Source organism: Lissotriton vulgaris, chromosome 5 (assembly GCF_964263255.1).
Source record: "Lissotriton vulgaris chromosome 5, aLisVul1.2, whole genome shotgun sequence".
In the NCBI taxonomy this organism is placed as follows: domain Eukaryota; kingdom Metazoa; phylum Chordata; class Amphibia; order Caudata; family Salamandridae; genus Lissotriton; species Lissotriton vulgaris.
This window is the reverse complement of record NC_141693.1, coordinates 1,167,005,044-1,167,029,330: the sequence shown is the minus strand read 5'-3', so window position 1 is coordinate 1,167,029,330 and position 24,287 is coordinate 1,167,005,044. Positions and strand designations below refer to the sequence as shown.

The 24,287-nt window shown below is 45.7% G+C and overlaps 1 protein-coding gene across 2 annotated transcripts in view; it reads left to right on the top strand.

The window, feature by feature from the left end:
* Positions 1–24,287, top strand: part of EIF3A (eukaryotic translation initiation factor 3 subunit A) — a 771,171-nt gene that overhangs the window by 112,458 nt on the left and 634,426 nt on the right. For both annotated transcript variants that reach the window (XM_086922925.1, XM_086922923.1), the window contains exon 6: positions 8,395–8,603. In XM_086922925.1, coding sequence (XP_086779051.1) covers positions 8,395–8,603 — 209 coding nt within the window. The remainder of the gene's footprint in view (positions 1–8,394; positions 8,604–24,287) is intronic.

Sequence of the window (24,287 nt, the reverse complement as noted above, 5' to 3'; positions counted from 1 at the left end):
ACTGTTCAATATGAATTAGTGGAGATACAAATGCTACAAAGATCCAAGTAATTTATTCTTGGCATATACTTTGTTTTATCCTGGTAAAAATCAGAGAACTCCCCCGTTAATGTTGATAAACTAAATATTCCCCTAGAGACCGCTTATGATGTCCTCCTAAGTGAGATTTTCTCTTATATTGCAATAGTGCCTGACCAGGAGTTTACCCCACATGTAATTTTGGTTGGGGATCTGAATTGCAAAATATCGAACTCTGCCTTAGATCAACGGTGGGAAACTTGCAAAGATAAAGCTATGCGGATTCCCCCCATAATTCCCCTAAAAATAAGAGCTAATAAGACGGGGAAAGTTTTAGCAGCTCAGCTGAAAAAAGTTGACTGTGTTGTAGTGAATGGTAAATTACCTTATGATTCTCCTGCAGCATATACTCATAAAGCACCAGGGGAGCGTCTATTTGGATTATTTGGTGGTAAGATGTGCTTCCTTCGTTTTACTGGGTGATTTAAAAGTTACTGATTGCTTTCTTAGTGATCATAATCTCCTATGTATCTCTGTAAATATTAATACATCTCCCATTATTTCTTGGATGTTTATATATAAAACGTGGGCAACTGAGTAGCAACTTTCTAAATGTTGCATGTAGCAACAAGTTACATAAATTTCGATATGGGCATCAATTTAGCCTTAATGTAATGAGTCGTTAGATACCTTGAAGTGTCAACTTTGATAGTCCCAATCAGAAGTTAGCACAGCTGAGATGTCGGACTGTACTCTCTAATGGTCTCTCTTGCGGCAAAAATATAAATTCCCATTTACTGTTCCTAGAACATGTTAAAAGCATTTTCTACTTTTGTAATGCATTGCACTCTGCGTTAAAACTCCAGGTGACTGAAACACAGGTGACTGAAACACTTTAAAAGGGAGTTTGGGCTGCAATTGCTTAAAATGGCAAAGTTGAGTTAGCGGTTTCAAACAGCCCTTCCAGGATGCAAAGGCAGAGTTCACTTGCATGCTGCAGTGACATCTGCATGGCCTAGGTGAGGGGTCTCTAGGGGACCCTCTTCAGTCGCAATGCCCTAGGTACCCACATACCATTTACTAGGGACTGAGGGCCTGAAGGGCCAAATATGGAATAGTTTCAGGGGAGTAGCAGTGGCACAGGGTTCCTGGTTGACGGGGACCCTGTGCACTACAATCGAAACCACATCAAATACCAGGCAAAAAGTGGAGGCTAACAATGTCAAGAGGCACTTTCTAACAATTGCTGACTGGTTTGTTTTTGCCAGCCTGCCACTCAAGACAACTTTCTTACCTCCTAGAAAGAGAGTCCTTTGATCTCAGAAGATCAGGAACAATAGCCTGTCCAGGAATAGGGTGCAACAGCTCCCATAGAATGGCCTGCTGATTAGTCTCCTTGGGCTGGTGAGCTTCAAGAATCGCCATCTTTGGAATGTGTATCTGGCTCCCCTCACGCCCCCCTGACCAGAGCCCCCTTGGCACCTGGACAGGCTTGAAAATTAGCTATTTAGGTAGGCGTGCCAGCCCCAGGCTAGTACCACCCTAAGGTGGGCTAACTGCGAAGTATACCCTATTTGTCAGAGGCAGCCATCTTTGTGATGGCATACCTAGGAATTCTGGGACAGGGTTATGCCCTCTTCCCATTGGCTTCTACCCTACACTTCCCTAATGCCCCTAAATTCATTATTTAGGGGAGTCCCTGACACCAGAGCAGCAGATCCTGATGACCTAAGAGAGAGGACATCGAAGAGCTGCAGAAGAAAAATGAAGAGAGCCCCTGACTTAGTCCCAGACCTGCCGGCCTGTCTGCAGCTTTTGTAGAAAACTGAGCCAACGTTGAGTCGTGCTGCAGCTGTGACTCCAGGAATTTGGGAGGACTGCCTGCCTTTGAGAGACTCAAGCCTCCCCGAAACAGCAGGTCTGTTAAAGAGAGACTCTGGCTTCCAGAACTGCCAAAACTTGACCTCTGCATCCACTGCTGCACCCGTCTCCTCCAGCCCGAGCTGAAGTTGGCCAACAGTGCCAACAAGGTTCCCCAGTCCTCCAGAGCCCGAGTCCATCATGGTTTCACCGTTCATGGACTCCCCAATGTCATCTGCAACCTCTGAATGCAGGCCCCTTAGATCGTGACTGCTCTGGTAAGGCAAACCCGACACCTAAAGACAACTCTGCACCCGTTGCCCCAGGGCCTTGGAGAAGAGGACCAAAGGAGTCCACGAGCATCACAGGGCCTGAACCCAATTGTTGGTTCAGCACGACTGGCTTCCTAACCAGAGCCTACAGCCTCTTTTTGCAGAGACCGATTCCTGTTGAAACGCTTTGGGCTCCCGACACTGATTTACACACTGCACCTGGCTGCCCTCAGGCTGTTGGTGGTGTACTGTTGGTGCTGCCTTCGCCCTTGCCCACTGTTCCCCTTAACTCCTTGACATTGGCTCTGTAAGGCGATGTACAGTACCTGTTGCAGAACTTGTTGTTCCTTCCAAAGGATAATATTGCAGGACTCAGAAGGTGCGCAGTGTCCATTTTTTAAAGTGAAAAGAATGTATATTTAAAAACGTCCTCACTGAACGATTTTTCTCTGTTGCCTAGATATATAAATATGCTTGCTGTTTGTATAAATTGGTGTGGATCTCCTTCTTGAGTCATGTTATTTATTAATCATTTTGTGTATGCAAATGTCTTACACTCCTGTGTTAAGCTAAGGCTGCTCGACGACACTACCTCCTAATAGAGCACTTTGGGATTGCACAGCAAGCCCTGTCCACTAGTAAGGGAAGCCCTAGACTCTTAACACCGTATATCAAATTATTGATAAATGACATAAAGAGCCAGCTTCCTACACTTACCTGCTGTATAATTGGCATATTTTAACAATAGTTTGATGGATGAAAGATGACTAGAAGTGATGCACAAAATGGTTCCACATATTGCTTTTCACTTAGCAAAAGTTGCATTGTCACCTTTCAGCTTTTGATTACTGTATTCAGCCATTTTGGAGATGTCATAGTGGTGTTTGAGAAACTGAACCAAGTGTTTTTTGACAACCGGAAACACAAACTTTGTAATTAAATCTAATTCAGACCTGGTGGAAAGACTGATTCCTGTTTAGTTTCCAAAATATTTTCCTAACTTGTGCGTGTCATGTTCTCTGTTAACAAAAATTCCAAGTATTTTCCATCTGTTTAGGTCTCGCTAGACATTTAATAACTGGCTTTTTAAAGTGCTACCAAAGGCTTTCTCCGGCCTCCATCGAGCGGTTACGCGCGCGCTTACGAGCACGCTTACGAGCACCAGCGCCATCTCGCGGGCACTCTTACTGCCGCGATTACTTTCCCTTTTGCGGCGCCGCCATCTGCCTTTCCTCTCTCCGCTTCTTCCACACCACAGAACACGTCCACTTCAACGGCTGTGCAGCCCGTTACTTTTATGTCCGCGCCGCCAATGCTTGTTGTTACCTGCATTTTATCATCAGCACTGCGCAGCCCATTACCGGACATAGCTTTGCACATAATTGTGTATAGTTTGGCACTAGATAGGTGTAGTTCAGCACTACAGAGCACAGTTCTGCATTGTGCAAGACGCTCTGCGCTGTTCAATATATAGATCTCTATAGTAAGTGACATATATCTGCACTGTACTTACTTGAACACTGTTCAGGAAAAGTTTTGATTCTATTTTCACTCCGGAAGACCTTGTTCTGCTCCGTATGGGACATGGTTCAACACTACATGGCAGTTTTGTGCTGCACATATGACCGCATTCTGTGCAGAGCAGAGCCCTTCATTGCACAAGACATAGTTCAGCGTAAACATCCATGCTATAGCGAAGACTAGAAATATTTCTGCCCTGCATAAGGACGTACTTTACTGTTAAGGGCATAGCTCTGCCAAACAGAGACATGGGACTGCAGAAAACACACATCTGTATAGAGTAGAGCTCTTAAATGTATGGGCTACAGCTGTGCACTGAATAAATATTCTGCACTGTTTGGGGTATAGTTCTACACCATCAGCAATGCAGTTGGCGTAATAAATATAGATTTGCTTTATAAGGTGCAAAATTGCCTTGATAAGGCTACATTGCCGCACAGTGACTAAAATGCCCTTCAGAGTACCCCATGTTGGGAATCCTACTGCAGGGAACAAGGTAAGGAGAACACACATTTAAAAGCAATATGAATTCTGGTTTCTTTGAACACACCCTAATAACGGGTCCAGGCCCTAAAAATTGTATCTGCACTGTTTGGGGTATAGTTCTACACCATCAGCAATGCAGTTGGCGTAATAAATATAGTTTTACTTTATAAGGTGCAAAATTGCCTTGATAAGGCTACGTTGCCGCACAGTGACTAAAATGCCCTTCAGAGTACCCCTTGTTGGGAATCCTACTGCAGGGAACAAGGTAAGGAACACACATTTAAAAGCAATATGAATTCTGGTTTCTTTGAACACACCCTAATAACTGGTCCAGGCCCTAAAAATTGTAACTGCTGGTTTAGTGGAGGACTTTGCGGTGCTTGAATGGCATCTGCATCTCTTGGTCAAAAGCAGGACTTTCATGTGGCCCTTTTCAACAATGGGGGAGAGAGAGCCAGCAGGGCGTGGTGGCTGTCACTGTCGACATGGCTGCTATATGCCCAAGGCTGGTGGCAGGTCACCGTGCCAAGGGTAATGCCGGAAGCCTCTGGTGCCCTTACTCTAGGCACGTGGACCATGTTTAGTTCTGTTCTCGCAGCCTGGATTTAGTTAGCGTCTGGCAAGTGGCAAGCATGCAGACACTCAGTTTGTGCTGCAGATGACCGCATTCTGTGCAGAGCTGTGCCCTTCATTGACCAAGACATAGTTCAGCATAAACGTCTGCGTTGTAGACGAGACAAAACTTATTTCTGCTCTACATGAGGACGTGTGTTACTGTTCAGAACCTAGCTCTGCACAGCACGGGGCACCGGACTGCACATAACATACATCTGTACAGGGCAGAGCTCTGAAATGTATGAGCTACAGCTGTGCACCGAAGCGACTTGTGGCACTGTTTGGAACACAGTCCTACACCATCAGAAATGCAGTTTGCTTTATAAATAGATTTGCTTTATAAAGTGCAAAATTGTCGTCTTAAAGCAATTTTTTTTCATGCTGGGACTGAGGTGCCTTTCAGGGTACTGCATGCTGAGAATCTTACTGCAGGGAACAAGGTGAGCAGAACACAAATAAAACCAGCATTGGCATAGCCAATAGGTATCGCCTTTGGGATCTGATGTGTTTAGCCATGCAACAGTTGTTGTTGCACTAAGGATAGTGTGCTGCATAACTAAATACTTATAAGGTCCCAAAAGCGAGACCTATTGGCTATGCCAACACTTGTTTTATAGTTGCGTTCATACAGCTGAATATTGCGCTTTCTCTCTCTATGTAGATATCTATCGATATATATCTTGTTCCCTGAAAAAAAAACATAGATTACAGGGACACCCATAAACTCTTAAACACACTTATTTGATGACATCATCAGTGATTTCACTGGCCATGTCGCAAGTGATTCCTTCTGATCGCACCTCCAGCGAAGATATCCACCACTCAACATTGGCTTAAACTCCTTACCGCACTCAATGTCCAACCCACCATCGTGGATTCAGCAAAATCTTTAGGCATAACACTCGACACCAATCTCAACATGCAGCAACATGTCAGCAAAGCTACAAAGGGAGCGAACTTCCAGATCAATACTCTGAGGAAACTTAAACCCTACCTCCCAGCCAAAGACTTCCAAACAGCGGTGCAAGCACTAGTCATCCCACGAATTGAATACGGCATCACCTCCCTCTGCGGACTCCCACTAACTACAACCGCACCACTAAAAGCATCACTAAATGCTGCAGCGAGACTCATCACGGGGTCAAAAAAGCACTCCCACATCACCCCTGACTTGAAATCCCTGAATTGGTTGCCGTTTGAAGCCAGAATACATCTGAAAATAGCCTGTATGACACACAAGGCTGTACACCTAAACTCACCCGGCTACCTTGCTCAGAAATTGACAATCTCTGGGGGAATCAGAAACACGAGAGGCGCAAACAATCTTCTGCTGAAACCTCGAAGATTCCGGAAGGAGAAAACATACAAGCGCTCTTTCTCAGGAATGGCGCCTAGGATTTGGAACTCACTCCCTCCCGAAACCAGGCTTATCTCTTCCACTACACTCTTCAAAAAAGAAGTAAAAGCTATCCTCATGGCTAAATTCACCTGTACTACTATCTCGAACCCTATCAACACCCTGCGATGATCTGTATTACTTGCTTGACCCCTTATCTATTTGTACGAGCTGTCTTATCACCCACTTGATTGCTTTGCAGCCACCCAATTGTATTATTTGTATTGTATGATCTACTGATTTACTTATTTGACTTTCCCTTATGTTCCCTTCTGTACTCTGTGAACTATCGACCTACCTATTTGACTTTGTTCCCTCATGTACCCGTCTATGTAAAGCGCTCTGATATCTGCAAAGATCTTGTTCGCGCTATATAAAACTCTGAAAATAAATAAATAAATGTAATATGTGAGATCATAAGCAGTGCCGTGCAGGGGCATAAGTTATAGTTGGCTCAGGTAACTAGAACTGCTGAATTTAACTGGTTTTGTACGAGGGAAATATAAAACTTAAGTATAATGTAACTGTAACCTTTTGTTTTTTAAGTGAATTTCTGTGTTTTGTTTAACGGGTGGTCGTGTTTGCAGAGGGATGGAGAAAGGGGGTCGGGCCTCCGACAAGCTCTCGGGAATTCCGCTATAAAGAATTTTAGGAGGTTGGCTTGGTATACAGTGCATACTTATTTAAGTGATGCACCTTGCACTAATCCAGGCAACCCTTATTGTGATTTCAGTGGTCTTTGAGAACCATTGAAAGCTCTCAAAGTGGTAGCTGTAGAGCGCAGTCTTCAGGCTGATCTTGAAGGAGTGTTAAGCTTGTTTTACCAGTTTGATCATGTAGTGTAGGTTAAATGAAAAAAAGTTATTATATGAAAATACGTCTATCTATTACACAATACCCACTAGGATGTTGGTATATCTCCTACCTGATATCTCCTACCTGGAGATATCAGCATAATACACAACAGTACTTCAATTGCAATAAGGTAAGTCAGACTAGTTCAAAAACATACTGACCCCAAGCAAAAAGTGAGGTTAACCATGCTAGAAGGATCCTACCTTCCTACAGGGACTTACTGGCGGTAACAGGAGGGCTTCCAATAGGACTTCATCCCCAACCAGTATCGCATCAGGAGGCACGTTTGCAGAGTGGTTGAGAAAAGGGGGCCGGGCCTCCGGGTATTTGCTCGACGTTTAGAAAAAAAAAGACTTTTTTTATGGGAGGGGGGGCTGCGTGGTCGCCTGCTGAGCCAATTTTTACCCCGGGGACCCTGTCCCCTGGGGCCTCGTCCCACCCAGGGCACCCACTTAGCAATTCTGGTGACTGTGGGTGTGGGGAGGGGGAGGGCGCACCTCAAGGCCCCCGAGGTCCCCGCCGGCTCCCATCCTCCTGCAGGAGTCTGCATTGCTTGGACAAAGAGGAAGCTGCTAACTTGCAGCTCCCTCTCTGTCAGAGTAATTGTACTCTGCTTTGAGCAAGCAAGAGCAAAATGCTCTTGCTTGCAGTTTGTTATAGCTTTGTGGGATTTGATAAAGGATTCTTCTTTGCTTTGTATAATAAAGAGAAATGTCTAAAAATCACCAGTGATGTCCAGATTATGATCTCTGATCAGAGTGAATATTTCAAGCTATGCATTATTTTTAGTATTTGAATAGAGAACGTTCATTCTCATTTAAAAAACAAAATACAGTAAAGTTGCAGATATTGGGTAATGAAGTTTACATTTGAAATGATGTGCATGTATTCTGCTTGACAATAAAATAGCAGTTCAATTGTGACATAACTCTGTACTGTTTAAGGAGCTATATACTGAAGAGCTCCGAAATGGTTGCAGTGATTTTGGGGTAGAATTTGTGCAGCTTTGAGAGGAACCATTGTGGGAGATTAATGTAAAGAGCATTTAAGCGATAGTTGTTCATTGTGCCACACAATTTACTGTTGTAATAAGCAGAGAGTACGTAGTGATTTTTCAAGCGAATGGATCGGTCGAAGTGCCAAAGCAGTACTTGCTTTTAGGCAGAAAAAGATACAGGTTGGTCTGCCAATTTTTACCAAAAAAACTAAATATTTTGTCCTCTTGAGTGTAATGACGTATGGGATAGCATTGTACCAAAAATGGGTTTCATAAGATGTATTTTCTTGTGTGTGCAAAAATCCAGGGTCGGCTCTGTCTTGTGTATTATATTCTGAATAGCCCATACAATTCTGTGGTTTGCTTGCTTTCAGGAAGCTTTCAAGGCGGTGGAAGACATTCATGGGCTTTTCTCCTTGTCTAAAAAGCCCCCAAAGCCCCAGCTGATGGCAAATTACTACAACAAAGTTTCAACTGTTTTCTGGAAATCTGGTAACGCACTTTTTCATGCCTCCACGCTTCACCGACTTTACCATCTCTCCAGGGAAATGAGGAAAAATCTAACACCGGAAGAAACGCAGAAGTAGGTACCCAGAGCAAAACTGTGTTTTCTAGTTGGTTTAAAAATACGTGTGTTTTTCCAGTATTCTGTAATTGGGTGGGGATTGTTTAACAGCTGTGTTATTTGAATGGGATTTGCTTCACCTTATGTGGCACTCCTGTCCAGTGATATGTCAGAGTAAAAGGACGTTTTGCAGCGTGAATCTTTATGGATTCACTATGCTGTGCTTTATTCCGCAGTCTAGTGATTGGGTCCGGAACCATAGTCTTCTTTCTTTTTTTTGTGTAGCCCAGGTGGGCGTCAACGTCCCACCTTTTGGTGTCCTTCTTGTGACGTCTGCTCGCTTCCTGCGGAAGCTCCCACCCTTGGGTGCCATCTTCAGATGACTTTTTCCGCCGTTGGGTCTAGAGCGTCACCGAGAGGTTCCAGAGTTTTTGGAGAAAAGAAGAAGAAAAGACAGAAGACCCCCGAAACAAATTGGAGAATACATCTCGAAAGCAAGACCACTGAACCGGGATGGAGAAGGAGAACATCAAACTTCGACGTCCAAAGGAGAATGCTTACACAGGGGGCCCCCTGAACGGAGGAATGGATAAAACACCTTCAATTCTGCTGCAATTTCCACCACATATGCACGCAGAAGGACCTGCATCCGGTTTGCAACCTCTGCCTGCTGTTCAACCACAAGAGCAAGGATTGCAACGCCTGCTCCGTTTTTACCCCAAAGACGCTCAGGTTAAGAGAGACAGAGTAGAGCCAACTACAACATGCAAGGCCAAGGTCCACCTCAGTCGCTCCAGGACTTGGGCCTCTCCAGTGGGGAAGAGGACAACCTTGCCGAGGGACCAGATGACTACACGGTCGTAGAGACCGATTCGAAAATAACAAAGGAGGTAAGAGACGTCGACCCCTACAGACTCTCGAAAAACAGAGTCGAAGTCTGCGAAAGGAGCACTGGCGCCAAAACATTTGACGTACACAGCTGCATCCAGGGACAAACAGCCCAGCGGATCCTTCGAAAATGACACCCAGTCGGCGAAAACACAAGACCAACCTAGGTTGTCGAAACATATCCCCGAAAAGGCGCGCTCGATGCCGAAGGAAAAGGACCTGAAGGCAACTTCGACATCGAAGAGATCGTCCGAAACCCTCGACGCCGAACAGGTCGCCGAGATGGAGAGGAAGAAGAGAAGGGTCGAGGCCAAAATTACAACATCCTGCAAAGGAAAAGGGAATTCGACGAACGGATGAAAAGGTTTATCATCCCGTTGAGGCCGAAGAGGAGTTTGCAGAAAACTCCGGAGCCCCAGGAACACCAAGAGGAAGAGAGCCTATACTTTTACGAGGGAGAAGGCGAGGAAGACCAGCAAACAAGTTTGGGGTCTGCATGACCTGGATTGGCAGGACCTTGACGCCGAAAGCCCGGAAGGCCGTGGAAACGTACCCTTCGAGGCCTTCGCCACCAGATGACATTGGCATCTACAATATGGTCATCAATAATGCGGCAGCAGCATATGGGGTTAAACTGGAGGAAGAGAAACCAAAAGCCTGCTTCCTCTTAGAGACCCTGCTCCCCACTCAAACTAGGAGTCAATTCCTCCCCATGCTCCCAAGTGTCCTGGACCAGGGAAGGGAAGCATTCAAGGAACCATCAAGCTGCAGGTCTGTCACACCTAGGACAGAGAAGAAGTACAAACATTCCTCTAAGTATCCACCATACATCCAGGGATCTGTCACAGCTGACTCAATCATTGCAGCAACAGCCAGAAGGAGGGCCAACGTTCACACAAACTCAGGCCCACCTCCAGACAAGGCAAGTTAGAGGATAGACCTCTATGGAAGGAAAATAGAGAGGAATGCAGCAGTCAACTGGCGCTTTGCCAACTCGAACGCCCTACTCAACAGGCATACGTACCAGCATTGGTAGGAGGTCGGACAGCTATTCAAACACCTCCCTGAGCAATACCAACAGAGAGCAACACACCTGGTGGAGGAAGGCAAGAACATAGCAAAATCAGCCCTTGGTGCGGCAGACACATCCAGCAGGTTCATGATGATTGGGGTCATAGAAAGAAGGCATGCATGGCTGAGGATCTCCGGTTTCAAGCGGGAAGTCCACAATAATATTCGGAACACACCCTTCAATTGAGAAACTCTGTTCGGGCGCCAGTGGATGAGAAACTGACGCAACACAAGAAAAAATTGAAACTGCAAGGTCCATGGGGGCGTTGCAATTCAGAGGAATGAGAAGGGGTACCCAGACGCGGAGACCAAATGGAAGGGGGGGGGAAACCAGCCGGGAACGTCACATCAGACATTCCAGCAGAACTACCAGGGCAACAACCAAACTCAGCAGGGCCAGCAACAACAAACCTGGCAATACCAGCCTAGGGGCCACTCCTTTCGCGGGAGGGCGAATGGACGAGGACAATCCAGAAGAGGGGGCCAGCAAACCACCTCTAAGTGACTCCGCTCCACCAAACATGCCCACCCTGTGATGAAGTGGCTCTATATATACTGGACCAGAATAAGGTATAGTGTGTGTATAGAGTCCACAAACCCCAGAGGAATAACAGGTTAAACCCAGGTTTGACCTTACTCTCAAGTGGTAGCTTGGTCGAGCAGTAAGACAGTACCAAAGGACCGTGTAAAGCATTTGTTGTACACACTCAGTCAGCAAAAGGTTTCACACTCAAGGACTGAACTCCAGGCCAATAGTTTTTACATCAAAATATATAGTTATTTTATTTCTAGAACCAACAGGCATCCAAAATATACTGCTATCAATATGAGAGGCCTCAGATGAGTACTTTGCAGAAAGGCAATAAACTTTGGAAAGACAATAGGTACAGGGGTTGCAGTAGGCAACACAATTCTACACACAATTTAGCATTGAGCTCAATGGATTCCTTATATAAACACAGGTGATTACTTGGTAGATTACTTTGGTAATTGCAGGACTGGCTCCTAGGTTCAGTCCTGGGGTTTAAGCTGAAACCAGTTTAGCAAAAACGTTTAGGTATTGTAGTGATTTTTCAGGAATAAAAAGCTATTTTAAAAGTTCACACTTAAAAACTTTTCGCCAAAAATCTGGCAATGTTATCCAATGGGAGAAAATTCAGGTTGCAGGTAAAGTACGATCTTGTTACTTTTGTAATCCAGTACTGGTCTCCTGGGGCCAGCACTGGGGTCTCCTCTCAAAACAGGTAAGTAATTACGTTTCAGTATTTCGTATTTTTTATAAAGAATATTTCTAGTTACCCCAGTATTGGAACTTTCATAGATTCCCATGCTTTGAATCATTCCCCCGTCGTCGGAATGGGAGCCTCTGTAAATAAAAAATACCATAGCAGTAAGTACAAAAGAGAAAACTAGGCCTCATCTTTTTGTAGCTTGTCCACCTCTTTTTGTAAAAGAGACCAAAAATTCTGCAACAACCAATCAGAACAGCCTCACCCCTTAGAACCCTCCTGAGAGCCTCAGAGCCGTAGATTTTTCTGCTCAGATTTCTCTTCAGATTAGAATCTTTTCCATTTCTTCAACTTTAATATGTCTGACAAGGAGAAGAAGGCTTTATTTAGAGCTTGTGCTACTTGTTCTAAGAAGAGGCTGTTTGTGGAGGACAAGCATAAGGACTCTTATCTACTGCTTGTACCCGGACCACAAGGCCACAGAGTGTAAGATCTGCAGGACATTTTCTAGAAAGACCTTGAGAGACAGGGAAGGCCGCTTGCTGACTTGGCTCTAAAAGATGAAGTCATGTAAAGAGGTTGTGTCATCTGACAGTGAGGATTCCTCCTCAGCTGTGTCCTCCAGAAGATCCAGGAAGAGGGGTAGGTCATCCCCTTCACCATCCATGGAGCCCCCCTGTGAAAGCCTTGCAAAATACCTCTGAAAGGGCTAGTCCCATAAAATCTTCTCACTGAGGTGTAAAGGAGAGGCTGGGACAGACTGAGGAGACACTAAGAAGGTGAAGAAAAGTTTATCTGTAACTTCTCCATCATCTGAAAAGGAGAAGGGAGGTAAGAAACCTTCTGCTGTCCCTCAGGACGGAAGATCTGACAAAAAACCACGTTCGACGACGGAAACAGCTGGTTCGCCGACAACTGTTTCCAGAAAGTACTTAAGTTCAGGTACAGCTTCATCGACGTGCCCATCGACGGCAGCTTTGTCGACGGCAGCAGTGATATCTTCGTCGACGTTTAAATTACCTGTTTCCTGTTCGTCGACTATGGTGCTTACATCTTCAACGTCGACTGTAATGACGGCGAAGGTAGTGTCGACAGCTGCGACGAGGACAACGTCGATGGCGGCCATGATGATTTTGACGACGAGCTCGTCGACAACTCAGTCGACGATCAATCCACCGTCGACGACCAACCCTACGTCGACGAAAGTCATCTCTCCGTCGACGGTCCCATCGACGACTATTCCACCGACTTTACTGTTGACGACGAGTCCGTCGACTATGTCGTCGATGAATTAAGGTCCGCATATCTATTAGACTGCAGCAAATTACCCCAGAAATGACATCTCCTCGGCAGGTAACGCCTTTACCTCCCACTTTGCTTCTGGATGAGGAGTCTAATGAAGATGAGGATGGTCCTTATGGAGACGCTTGTAGCCCATCCCAACTACAGGTGAAATATCAAGATTCGGACTCTGATGAGTGCTATACTGAGGAGCGCCAGTTTGTTTAGCAAGAAAGGCCTCCACAAGAATGAAGGCAGGATATGGTAGCAATGCCGTCCTCTCTTATAATAGACTTGCAATTGATGTTACAAGACTACAAGAAGAAGTTTCAGTTGCAAACTGCGGAACGGCAGGAGCGTCCTTCTCCATCCATTCCTACTACTCCTGCAGTGGCAGTGACTCCTCTGGTTACACGCGTTTCGGGACCGGAACCCAGAGAGAGCTATCAGGAGGTTGTGACCGTTCAAGACGATGATGTCTCATCTGATGGTGACCTTCAGGTTGATCCTTCAAATGACCAGGATAGAAATTGGGACGATGATGTCAACTGGGTTTCCATAATCTTATGGAGAGGGCTTCCAAGAGATTTGGCCTTCCAATTACGACTGTGCAATCAGACTGTTGTATCCTTTACGACTTCAAGGAACCTTACAGAAAGTCCGTTCGTTCAATTCCAATAATGTATGGTCGGAAGGCACTAAAGTGATGGAGAATCCTGCGACCGTTATCCCTGTTCTTCCCCGGTTGGAGAAGAAACATAAAGCACCGGACGGCAGTCCTGCTTGTCTGACAGGTCAACCAAAGCCGGACTCAGTCGTTTCCCAAGCGGTGCAAAGCAAGTCCAAGAATCCTTCGATACCACTAACAACACCGCCAGACAAGGAAGGGAGGCATCTGGACAATGTGGGGAAAAGGTTCTCGTCTATGGCCAGCCTCCTGGTTCGAGCTGCTAATGCTCTTGCTATCTTGGGCAGATATGATCGCCAGATGTGGTGTGATTTATCTCAGTTTGTAGACCAACTTCCGGATGCAGTGAAAGATGAAGCCAGGAAGACCATGATGGAAGGGGAGCGTTCCTCTTCAGAGGTGATAGATTGTGCCATGGACATAGCAACAACAGCTTTCCGTGCATTGGCGGGTTCAGCAGTTTTGACGTGCCAGGGCTGGCTAAGGGAAACCTGGTTTCGCCAAGAAGGTGCAAAATAGGATCTTGGACTTACCTTACGACGGAGAGATGCTTTTTGGAAAGCATGTAGATGATGTCCTTCAAGGCATCAAGAAGGACACGGACACACAGCAAGGTCCTTGGGGTCATTAAATTACCGCAAAGTTCCTTTCAAAGGTGCGAGAGGGAGAGGTTTTTCCTCGTACAGAGGTGGCCATCAACAACGTTACTCTTCGTCCTCCCAGTCATCTCAATCTTACAAGCTGCAATACTCACAGCGCTAAGGTCAATCGGCGTCTTTTTCTCGTCAGCCACCAAGAGGGCGTCAAGGGCTTCAAGGGAGAGACAATTCTAAACGACAATAGCGGCTTCATGGCTCTTTCTACTGTTCCTACCTCTCCGATAACATCAGTGGGGGGCAGGATTTCTCATTGTCTACGCAGCTGGAAGGTCATTACATCAGACCAGTGGGTTCTGAATATCATTCGGAGTGGTCACACTTTGTAGTTTCAACAACTTCCTCCATCCAGAGCTCCAGGCGCCAACGAATCGAAACATCTAAAACTTCTACATCTCGAAGCCCACCAACTTTTCATCAAGGGGGCAATAGAACCTGTACCTTACTCCCAGAGGGGGAAAGGTTTTTATTCCAGGTTCTTCCTGGTTCGAAAGACAAAGGAAAAATGGCGTCCAATATTAAATCTAAGGGAGCTCAACACCTATCATAAAACTATCATTCAGGATGGTCACCCTTCAGGATATTCTACGTCTACTGAATCCAGGAGACTACATGGCAACACTGGATTTAGAAGATGCATACTTCCATGTGCCGATCCACCCATCTCACAGGCAATACCTACGCTTCACAGTAGGCAAGAGCCATTTTCAGGTCAAAGTGCTTCCGTTTGGTCTCAAGTCCACACCAAGAGTATTTACGAAGGTACTGGCACCGGTGGCTGCGTTTCTGAGAAGATAATCTCTAGAGGTTTTTCCCTACCAAGACGATTGGCTGATAAAAGCTCCATCTTTCCAGGCAGCTTCCAGAGCGGTCACAAGCTGCATTCAACTATTCAACCAGCTGGGCCTGCAACTCCACAAGGAGAAATCGATCCTTCTTCCATTCAGGTCGGCAACATTTCTAGGTGCTATTCTGGACACAAATCTCCTTTCCATCGTAGGAACGTCAGAGCAAACTTATTCTGTCAACTCGTCTCTTGCAAAAGAGGAAGTCTGTCGGTCCATCTCTACAAGTCCCTGCTTGGATCGATATCCTCCTGCATACCATTGATTCCGCACTGCAGGCTTTGAACGCGTCCGTTACAAGAGCAACTGGACAAGCAATGGCACCAGGCGGAAGGCTCGTTCGACGACAAAATCACGGTGACCTCAGCAATGAGAAGAGCAAGCAGCTGGTGGTTGGTAAAAGACAGCATCTCAGAAGGCTAAACCTTCCGGCCCCCCCCCCCCCCCCCCCCCCCCCCCCCCATCACCCATGGTTTTAACCACGGACGCTTCACTAGAAGGCAGTACTTCAGGAGTTGAAGGTGAGCGGCCACTGGGATCCAGATCAACGCAAGTTCCACATCAATTTATTGGAACTCTGAGCTATTCGCTTAGCCCTGCAGGCTTTTCTTCTAAGGATTCAGGATCACACAGTGCTGGTGCGCACGGACAACACAACGGCCATGCACTATATAAACAAACTGGGCGGGACAAGATCCCGGGCTCTTTTAAAAGAAGCTCAGGAAATTTGCAACTGGTCGATTCTCCACAACATTATTCTTATGGCAGAACAACTCGCAGGCTCGCTCAATTCAACAGCAGATGTGTTGAGTCGCCAAAGATCAATCAGTCACGAGTGGGAATTGGACCAGACCATTCTCGAGGAGATCTTTTCAGTTTGGGGCACCCCAACTATAGACCTATTTGCAACCCCGGAGAACACCAAATGCCGGTTAAACGCAAGCAGGGATCACCAGCGGGGGTCCTTGGGGAATGCGCTTTTGATAGCTTGGTACGGCGCATTTGTCTACTCCTTTCCTCCAATTCCATTGATCACGAGGCTGTTCAGGAAATTCAAAGCAGAACCTTGCAAAATGATTTTGATTGCACCAGCGTGGCCCCGTCAGTTCTGGTACACGGAATTCCTCCTGCTTTCTCAAGACCAACCGATTCACCTGCAGCCGATTCCGTCTGTTGACGATGTTTCAGGGTCAGGTGCTCCATCCAGATCCGAGCTCACTCCAATTGACAGCGTGGCTCCTGAGTACAGAGAATTCCAAGATTTGAATCTCTCAGAAGAGTGTAGAGATATTCTGTCTCAGGCCCGAGCTCCAAGTACGAATAAACCTTATCGGGTGAAATGGAAGAGATTCTGTCTCTGGTGTCAGAGGCAGAATATTCATCCATACAATTCAGCTCCGCATCAGCTTTTACCATATATTCTTTCTCTGGCAAAGTCCGGTTTAGCTCATTCTTATGTCAAGGTACATCTAGCAGCCATCTCTAGGTTCAGGCGGACGTCTTCAGGCCCTTCACTCTGGTCCGATAGGATTATTAAACAGTTCCTGAAGGGTTTGTTAAGGGTGTTTCCTCCAGTCCGGCCTCCTCCACCAGTCTGGCAGCTTAATCTGGTTTTGGCTCATCTGATGAGAGCTCCGTTTGAGCCCATTCACAGAACAAATCTAAAATTTGTGTCAAGGAAGCTGGCTCTCCTATTAGCCTTAACATCAGCCAAGAGGATTAGTGAGCTTCAGGCGCTAACTATTGTGGAACCCTTTCTTCAGTTCAAGAACAATGCTCTGATTCTAAGGACAAATCCAAAATTCATCCCGAAGGTCCCATCCGAATTCCATTTAAATGAGCCTGTGATTTTTAAGTCTTTTTTATTTTCCCACGACCTACTACACCAGCATTCTTTACATGTTCAGAGATGTCTGAAATTTTATCTGGAACGAATAAAACCATTCAGAAAGTCTTAACTTTTTGTCTCTTGTAGAGCCCAGCGGAAGATATTTCCGCTTTCAAAGCACAGTATTTCACGTTGGATCTCTAATATGATCCAGTATTGTCATCAGGAAGCGGGCAAACTGCTTGAAAGAAGAGTGCTCATGCAACGAGATCTGTTGCTTCATCAGTGGCTCTATTCTCAGGAGTACCTATGAAGGACATCTATAGAGCAGCTATGTGGAGCAGTATCCACACCTTCACGAAGCACTACTGTTTGGATTCTTCCATGAAAAAAGATGCAGCGGTGGGTCAAACAGTCCTGAGAGTTCTTTTTCAATGAGGTGAGCTTTCCCTACAATCCCTCCTTCCTGTATTGCACATTTTGTATCGATTTTTATATATATTCTTCTCTGTGGTAACGTGTTTATAATTTGTTTCCGCTGAGGAGATCTATGTTGACATGTAAGGATGTTCATATAACAAAATGTGCTTTCATGACTTACTGCTAGCTACTCTGATACAAAGCATGGGAATCTATGAAAGTTCCAATACTGGGGCAAGAAAACAAGTTACTTACCTGTAACTTTGGTTCGCCAGTATTGGTAACTTTCATAGATTCCCATGTGCCCACCCTCGTCCCCTGGGAAAGCTCAGCCTCTTTTACTGAGATCGTTGCTGTTACACAACGGCTACGAAAAATCTGAGGCTCTCTCAGGAGGGTTCTAAGGGGGTGAGGCTGTTCTGATTTGGTTGTTGCAGAATTTTTGGTCTCTTTTACAAAAAGAGGTGGACAAGCTACAAAATGAGATGAGGCCTAGGCCTGGTTTTCTCTTTTGTACTTACTGCTATGGTATTTTTTTATTTACTGAGGCTCCCATTCCGACGACGGGGGATTGATACAAAGCATGGGATTCTATGAAAGTTACCAATACTGGGAACCAAATGTTCGAGGCATGTGGGCTGCTGAATTCATATCTGTGCATAGATCGCCGCCTAGTGTTGGGTCCGGATGATTGCATATTGTTGTCCTGGAAGAGTCTTCGAAGTATCACGAGATAGGCGGCTCCTCCCCTGGACTACAGTGCGCATGGGCATCCTCTCCATCCTCAGATTGTTTTTTTCCGCCATTGGGTTCGGATGTACTTTCCTTACTCTAAGTTCGGAATCGAAAATTACTTTTCTTAAAGGCCAAAAGGCCTTCGGAATCGTCGGTATTGTTTCGATCGGTGCCGACATCCTAATATACACTTTATCCAACTCAGGACGTCCAATCGGGCCGTAGGCCTTTTCGGCGCAAAGATCGGTCGTCGATGGAACGAAGTCCATTCAAAAGATGCCCTCTCTGTAATTCAAAATACCCACATATAGATAAACACCCTGTATGTAACAAGTGTTTATCTCCGGTACATAATGAAACAGACTGCCAAGCCTGTGCACCATTTCGATCAAAAAAGACACTTCGGGTTCGACGGGCTGCAAGGCAAATCATGCAGAAACCAGCGCCGGAACCCGAAAATATCTTCGACGATGAACAAGATCTCATCGAGGCCGAAGATTCGGATCAACAGTTGGATCAAGACTCGGACCATGATTTCAACTACTATGACGACAACGATGAAGACATCGCTGAGGTAGGAGACGACGAACAAAGGATCGGGCCGTGGAAGATGACTCCAGTGATGAAACGGGGCCTACTACATCGGGACCAACCGTGAGTACAAAGCAGCAAACCTACACCTCTATGGTTCCACAGGCTCAGGTCAAGGCATCGCCGGAAGGCCTTAGCCAAGATCTTGAAACACATTCTATAGCCCCGCGACTCAGCTCGGCTAAGAATACTACAAAAGAGCCATCGGTTCAACGTAACCCAAAGCTGTTGATATCGAAAGCAAAAGTTATGGAACCAAAAACGAAACAAACTGATCGACAACACAGTCTTCGGACCGAACTACGCCAATCCAGCAGAATCGATCCCAAAGAAAATCGTCGACATCGCGGTCTTCGGCCAAACTATGTCGATCCATCGGAGTCAAACACAAGGGTCGTCGAGCCGAAAACCGGCGCACCTACATCCACTCCGAAACAAAAGGCAGTTGAACCGAAGAGATCGGCGTCGACAGTCGACAACACAAATAAGTGACTCGAAACAAAGAAGGTTGTCGAACCGAAGCAAAGAATCGACAAACCAATGGCTGTGCAACACAAACGGATCGAGCCAAAGAACATCGACCCGAAGAAAAACATCGAGCCGAGACACCAAAGCATCGGTCCAAAAACACTGGTTCCAAAGATGCAGCAAAGTCAAAAGGACTATCGACTCGACAAAAAATGTCGAAACAATAGATAAATCGGCTCCAAGAAAACAGGCACAACCTAAAAAGACTGTTCAAATAACAAAAACTCTCGGACCGATCAAATTTGGTCTACCAATTTCATCAAACATAACGCAGTCGACCCAAACACCGGTATCGACCCTAAACAAACTAAACCAAAGACATTGGCCAAACAACCAAGAACTACTGAGCAGGAGATCTTATGTCCAGACCCCTCATCAGAAGAACAGTCAAAACTTTACATTGACCCTAATTCTGGGCAGGTCACTCTCTACAAAATAAAAGTCAGACCAGAAACTAAAAAGGAGACTTATGTCATCCCACTCAAAAAGAAAAGGAACTGTGCAACTTCACCTATTCTATTTGAGCCTATAAAACCAAACACCTACTCATATACACCCACACACTCAGATGAAGAGGTGGCTTGTGAGGAGAATGGGGAATACAAGTACACAGTGGACCCTGACCAAGACAGTCAAGCTCAACCATGGGCAGACCCAGTACATCCTGGTGATTCTCAGCCCATTCCAGATACACCTGCATACCCTGCTAAACCTTCTCCTACGGAGGATACAGCTGCTTTTAATGCACTTATAGATAGGGCAGCCCTCCATCACAATGTAGAAATGCATGCAGGTCCCATTGAGGAGGATTTCCTCTTTGACACTTTTGCCACATCAGAAAGATCTGTCAAAACGCTACCTATGCTAAAAGGGGTACTTAAACATGCAGGTGACCTTTTTAAAGAAACAACTAGGGCACGGGTCTTTAACCCTAGAATTGAAAGAAAGTACAGGCTATCTCCAGTAGACCCCACATATATTAAGGGTCAACTGCCTTTGGATTCCTTAGTGGTATCCAATGCACGTAAACGTGCAAACTCACAGACCACTGGAGAAGCCCCACCTCCTGACAAAGAATCTAAGATCTTGGAAACCTCAGGGAAAAGGGTAGCTGCTCAAGCAGCTAATATATGGACAATATCTAATACACAAGCCCTGCTAGTTGGGTACGACAGGGCACATTATGACACCCTAGAGACACTTCTCCAACATTTACCTGAACCTTACAAAGAACAGGCTGAAAAACCTAGTACAGGAGGGAAAGCTAATAACTAACGCCTCCATCAAATGTGCCCTAGACGTGGCAGATACGGCAGCCAGATCTATTAACACCAGTGTTATGCTCAGGAGACATGCTTGGCTTCGCATCTCAGGTTTTAAAAACGAAGTCCAGTCTACTTTATTTAATCAGCCAATAAACCCTGACTATTTGTTTGGTCCAGCTGTAGACGCAATCCTAGACAAAATGAAAGGACAATGAAACAGCTAAGTCGATGGGGGCCTTACAATCCCAACAACATAGAGGCTACTTTCGTCGCTCCAATTATAGAGGGGCTGCAAGAGGTAGCTCATCACAGAAGACCTCCCTTTACAAAACAAATACGCAAACCACCTACAATAAAAACAATAGAGGTGGATACAGCGGCAATAACAACAAAGGCAGAGGACGAGGAAATAATACCACCAGGTCCTCTACCAACACTAAATAGTGACTTCTTAGTGCTACCCCCAGACCATACAACACCTGTCAGGGGACGATTACAGCAGTTCCTACCAGTCTGGCAAAACATCACAACAGACAAGTGGGTGAGGCAAATTATCCAAAATGGCTATTGCCTAGAACTAGCTTCCACACCACCCAATATACTACCAAAACACCGTCCTATATCTGCAGAACACCTAGACTTATTGCAGCAAGAAGTCATCAGCATGCTGCAAAAAGGGGCCATAGAACCAGTACCATTACAACATCAAGGTACAGGGGTATACTCACTATACTTCCTCATCCCCAAAAAGGACGGGTCTCTCAGACCCATATTGGACCTCAGGCCCCTAAATCAATACATCTTATCAGAGCATTTCCATATGCTCACTCTACAACAAGTCTTACCACTGCTGCAACAAGGAGACTTCCTCGCAACTTTGGACCTCAAAGATGCATACTTCCATATACCATTACATCCTGCTCAGTATCTACGGTTCACGTTACAAAATCAACATTACCAATTCAAAGTCCTTCCATTTGGTGTAACAGACCCAAGGGTGTTCACAAAATGCCTAGCGACAGTAGCTGCACATTTACGGAGACAACAGATTCACGTCTATCCGTACCTAGACGATTGGCTAATACAAGCAAAGTCGGCCCAGCAATGTGCCAGCCACATGTCCCGCACCAGTCACCTCCTGCACAGTCTAGGCTTCACGCTGAACTACCCAAAATCTCATCTTCAGCCGTCCCATGTCCAACAGTACCTGGGAGCAACAATAGATACTCTAGCAGCAAAAGCATACCCAAACGCTACAAGAATCAACAGTATGCAACTGCTGATCCAAAAATTCAAGCCCCAACACTCGCTCTCTGCCCGAGTGTTTATGCAACTCATAGGCATGATGGCTTTGTGCATCTTCATAGTCCCTCACGCAAAACTACACATGCGTCCGCTACAAGAGTGCTTGGCACGGTAGTGGAACCAGGCTCAAGGACAATTGAAAGACCTAGTGTTGGTGACCAGTCGTGCATACAACTCTCTGCATTGGTGGAATCCACAAAACATTTGAAAGGGACGACTGTTCCAAGAGCCTGTACCACAGATAGGGTTGACGACGGACGCATCCCTAATAGGATAGGGAGCCCATGTCCTTCAGTACACAGTGCAGGGCCTATAGAACACACAACAAAAGAAAATGCACATCAACTTGCTAGAGCTAATGGCAATTTTTCTGGCCATTAAAGCGTTCAAAGTACATTTATGCAACAAGGCTGTGTTGATCCGGACGGACAACATGACAGCAATGTACTACATACAGAAACAGGGAGGAACACACACTCCACAGCTATCACATCTAGCCCAAAGGATGTGGAAGTGGGCAATTCAAAGAAACATTTTGCTCATGGCGGAACACCTCCCAGGCAAAGACAACCAAATAGCGGATCTGCTCAGCAGACACAGCCAACAGATACACGAGTGGGAGATTCATCCCACAGTGCTACAACCATACTTCCAACGATGGGGGCAACCAGAGATAGACCTGTTCGCCACAAAGGAAAACTCAAAATGCCAGTACTTTGCCGCCAGGTTTCCACATCCGCAGTCACAGGGCAATGCGATATGGATGAACTGGTCAGGCAAATTTGCGTACGCTTTTCCCCCAGCACCGTTAATACTGCTAGTGGCACGCAAGCTACGCCAGCATTCACTGACACTAATCCTGGTCGCTCCAACATGGGCAAGGCAACCATGGTACACAACCGTTCTAGAACTTTCCGTGGTGCCTCATCAAAGGCTGCGGCTAACACCCGCTCTTCTCACTCAGAGCCATGGAGACATACAGCACCCAGATCCGCAACAACTGAACCTGGCGATCTGGCTCCTGAAGTCTTAGTTTGGGTACCTAAACTTACCTCCTGACTGCATGAACATTATCAAAGAGGCAAGAAAACCTACTACAAGAGCATGTTACGCTGCAGAGTGGAAGCGTTTTGTCATTTACTGTAATAACAATGACATCAACCCACTTGATGCTTCAACGCAAAATATAATTTGCCATCTTTTGCACCTCCATCGTTGCACTCTAGCTTATTCATCTATAAGAATACACTTAGCTGCCATTGCAGCTTATCTTCAGAACAGGCAGCATCTATCGCTGTTTAGAGTGCCTGCAATTAAGGCATTCATGGAGGGACTCAAAAGAATAATCCCCCCCAAAACACCCACCTTCATCTGTCTGGAACCTAAACATCATTTTAACCAGACTAATGGGTCCACCTTTTGAAACTTTGCATTCATGTGAATTACAATTTCTAACATGGAAGGTGGCTTTACTTGTAGCGATTACTTCGCTTAGAAGAGTTCGCGAGCTGCAAGCCCTAACTATTCAAGAACCATTCATCCACGTACATGCAAATAGGGTAGTCCTTAGAACAAACCCTAAATTTATGCCAAAAGTGGTATTCCATTTTCATATCAATCAAACAATAGAACTGCCAGTGCTCTTCACAAATCCACAGTCAGTACCTGAAAGGGCTCTACATACACTAGATGTCAAGAGAGCTCTTCTATACTACATTGATAGAACTAAGGATTTTAGGAAAACTAAACAGTTGTTTTTTGCCTTTTCACCACAACACAAAGGCAACCCCATCTCAAAATCTGGGTGAGCCAGATGGATAGTCAAGTGCATTCAAATCGGTTATCTAAAAGCAAAACGCACCTTAACAGTTCCCCCAAGAGCGCATTCTACACGCAAACTAGGGGCATCCATGGCTTTCCTAGGAAATATGTAGAGCAGCCACATGGTGTACCATACATACATTCACAAAACCCTATTGTGTAGATGTACATTCCAAACAGGAAGCTGCTGTAGGACAGGCCGTTCTAAAAACACTTTTTCAGACTGCTGCAGCTGGCACAGGTAGCCACCGCTAAGGGAGACACTGCTATATATTCTATGCACAGATATGAATTCAGCAGCCCACATGCCTCGAACGGAATATGCTACTTACCAGTTTGCATCTGTTCTTGGCATGCAGGGCTGCTGACATTCATATTGAACTGGGATTCTCAATACACTGGGGGAAATCCTCGATGGAACCAGAACAAGCGAAGATCTTCCTAGGCACACAGGTCAACACCATACAGAGCAACGTGTTCCCCAGTGACAAGAGAACACTTGCCCTGCTGAAGGAGACAGGTCAATACCAGAAGGGGCGAGCTCGACAGTG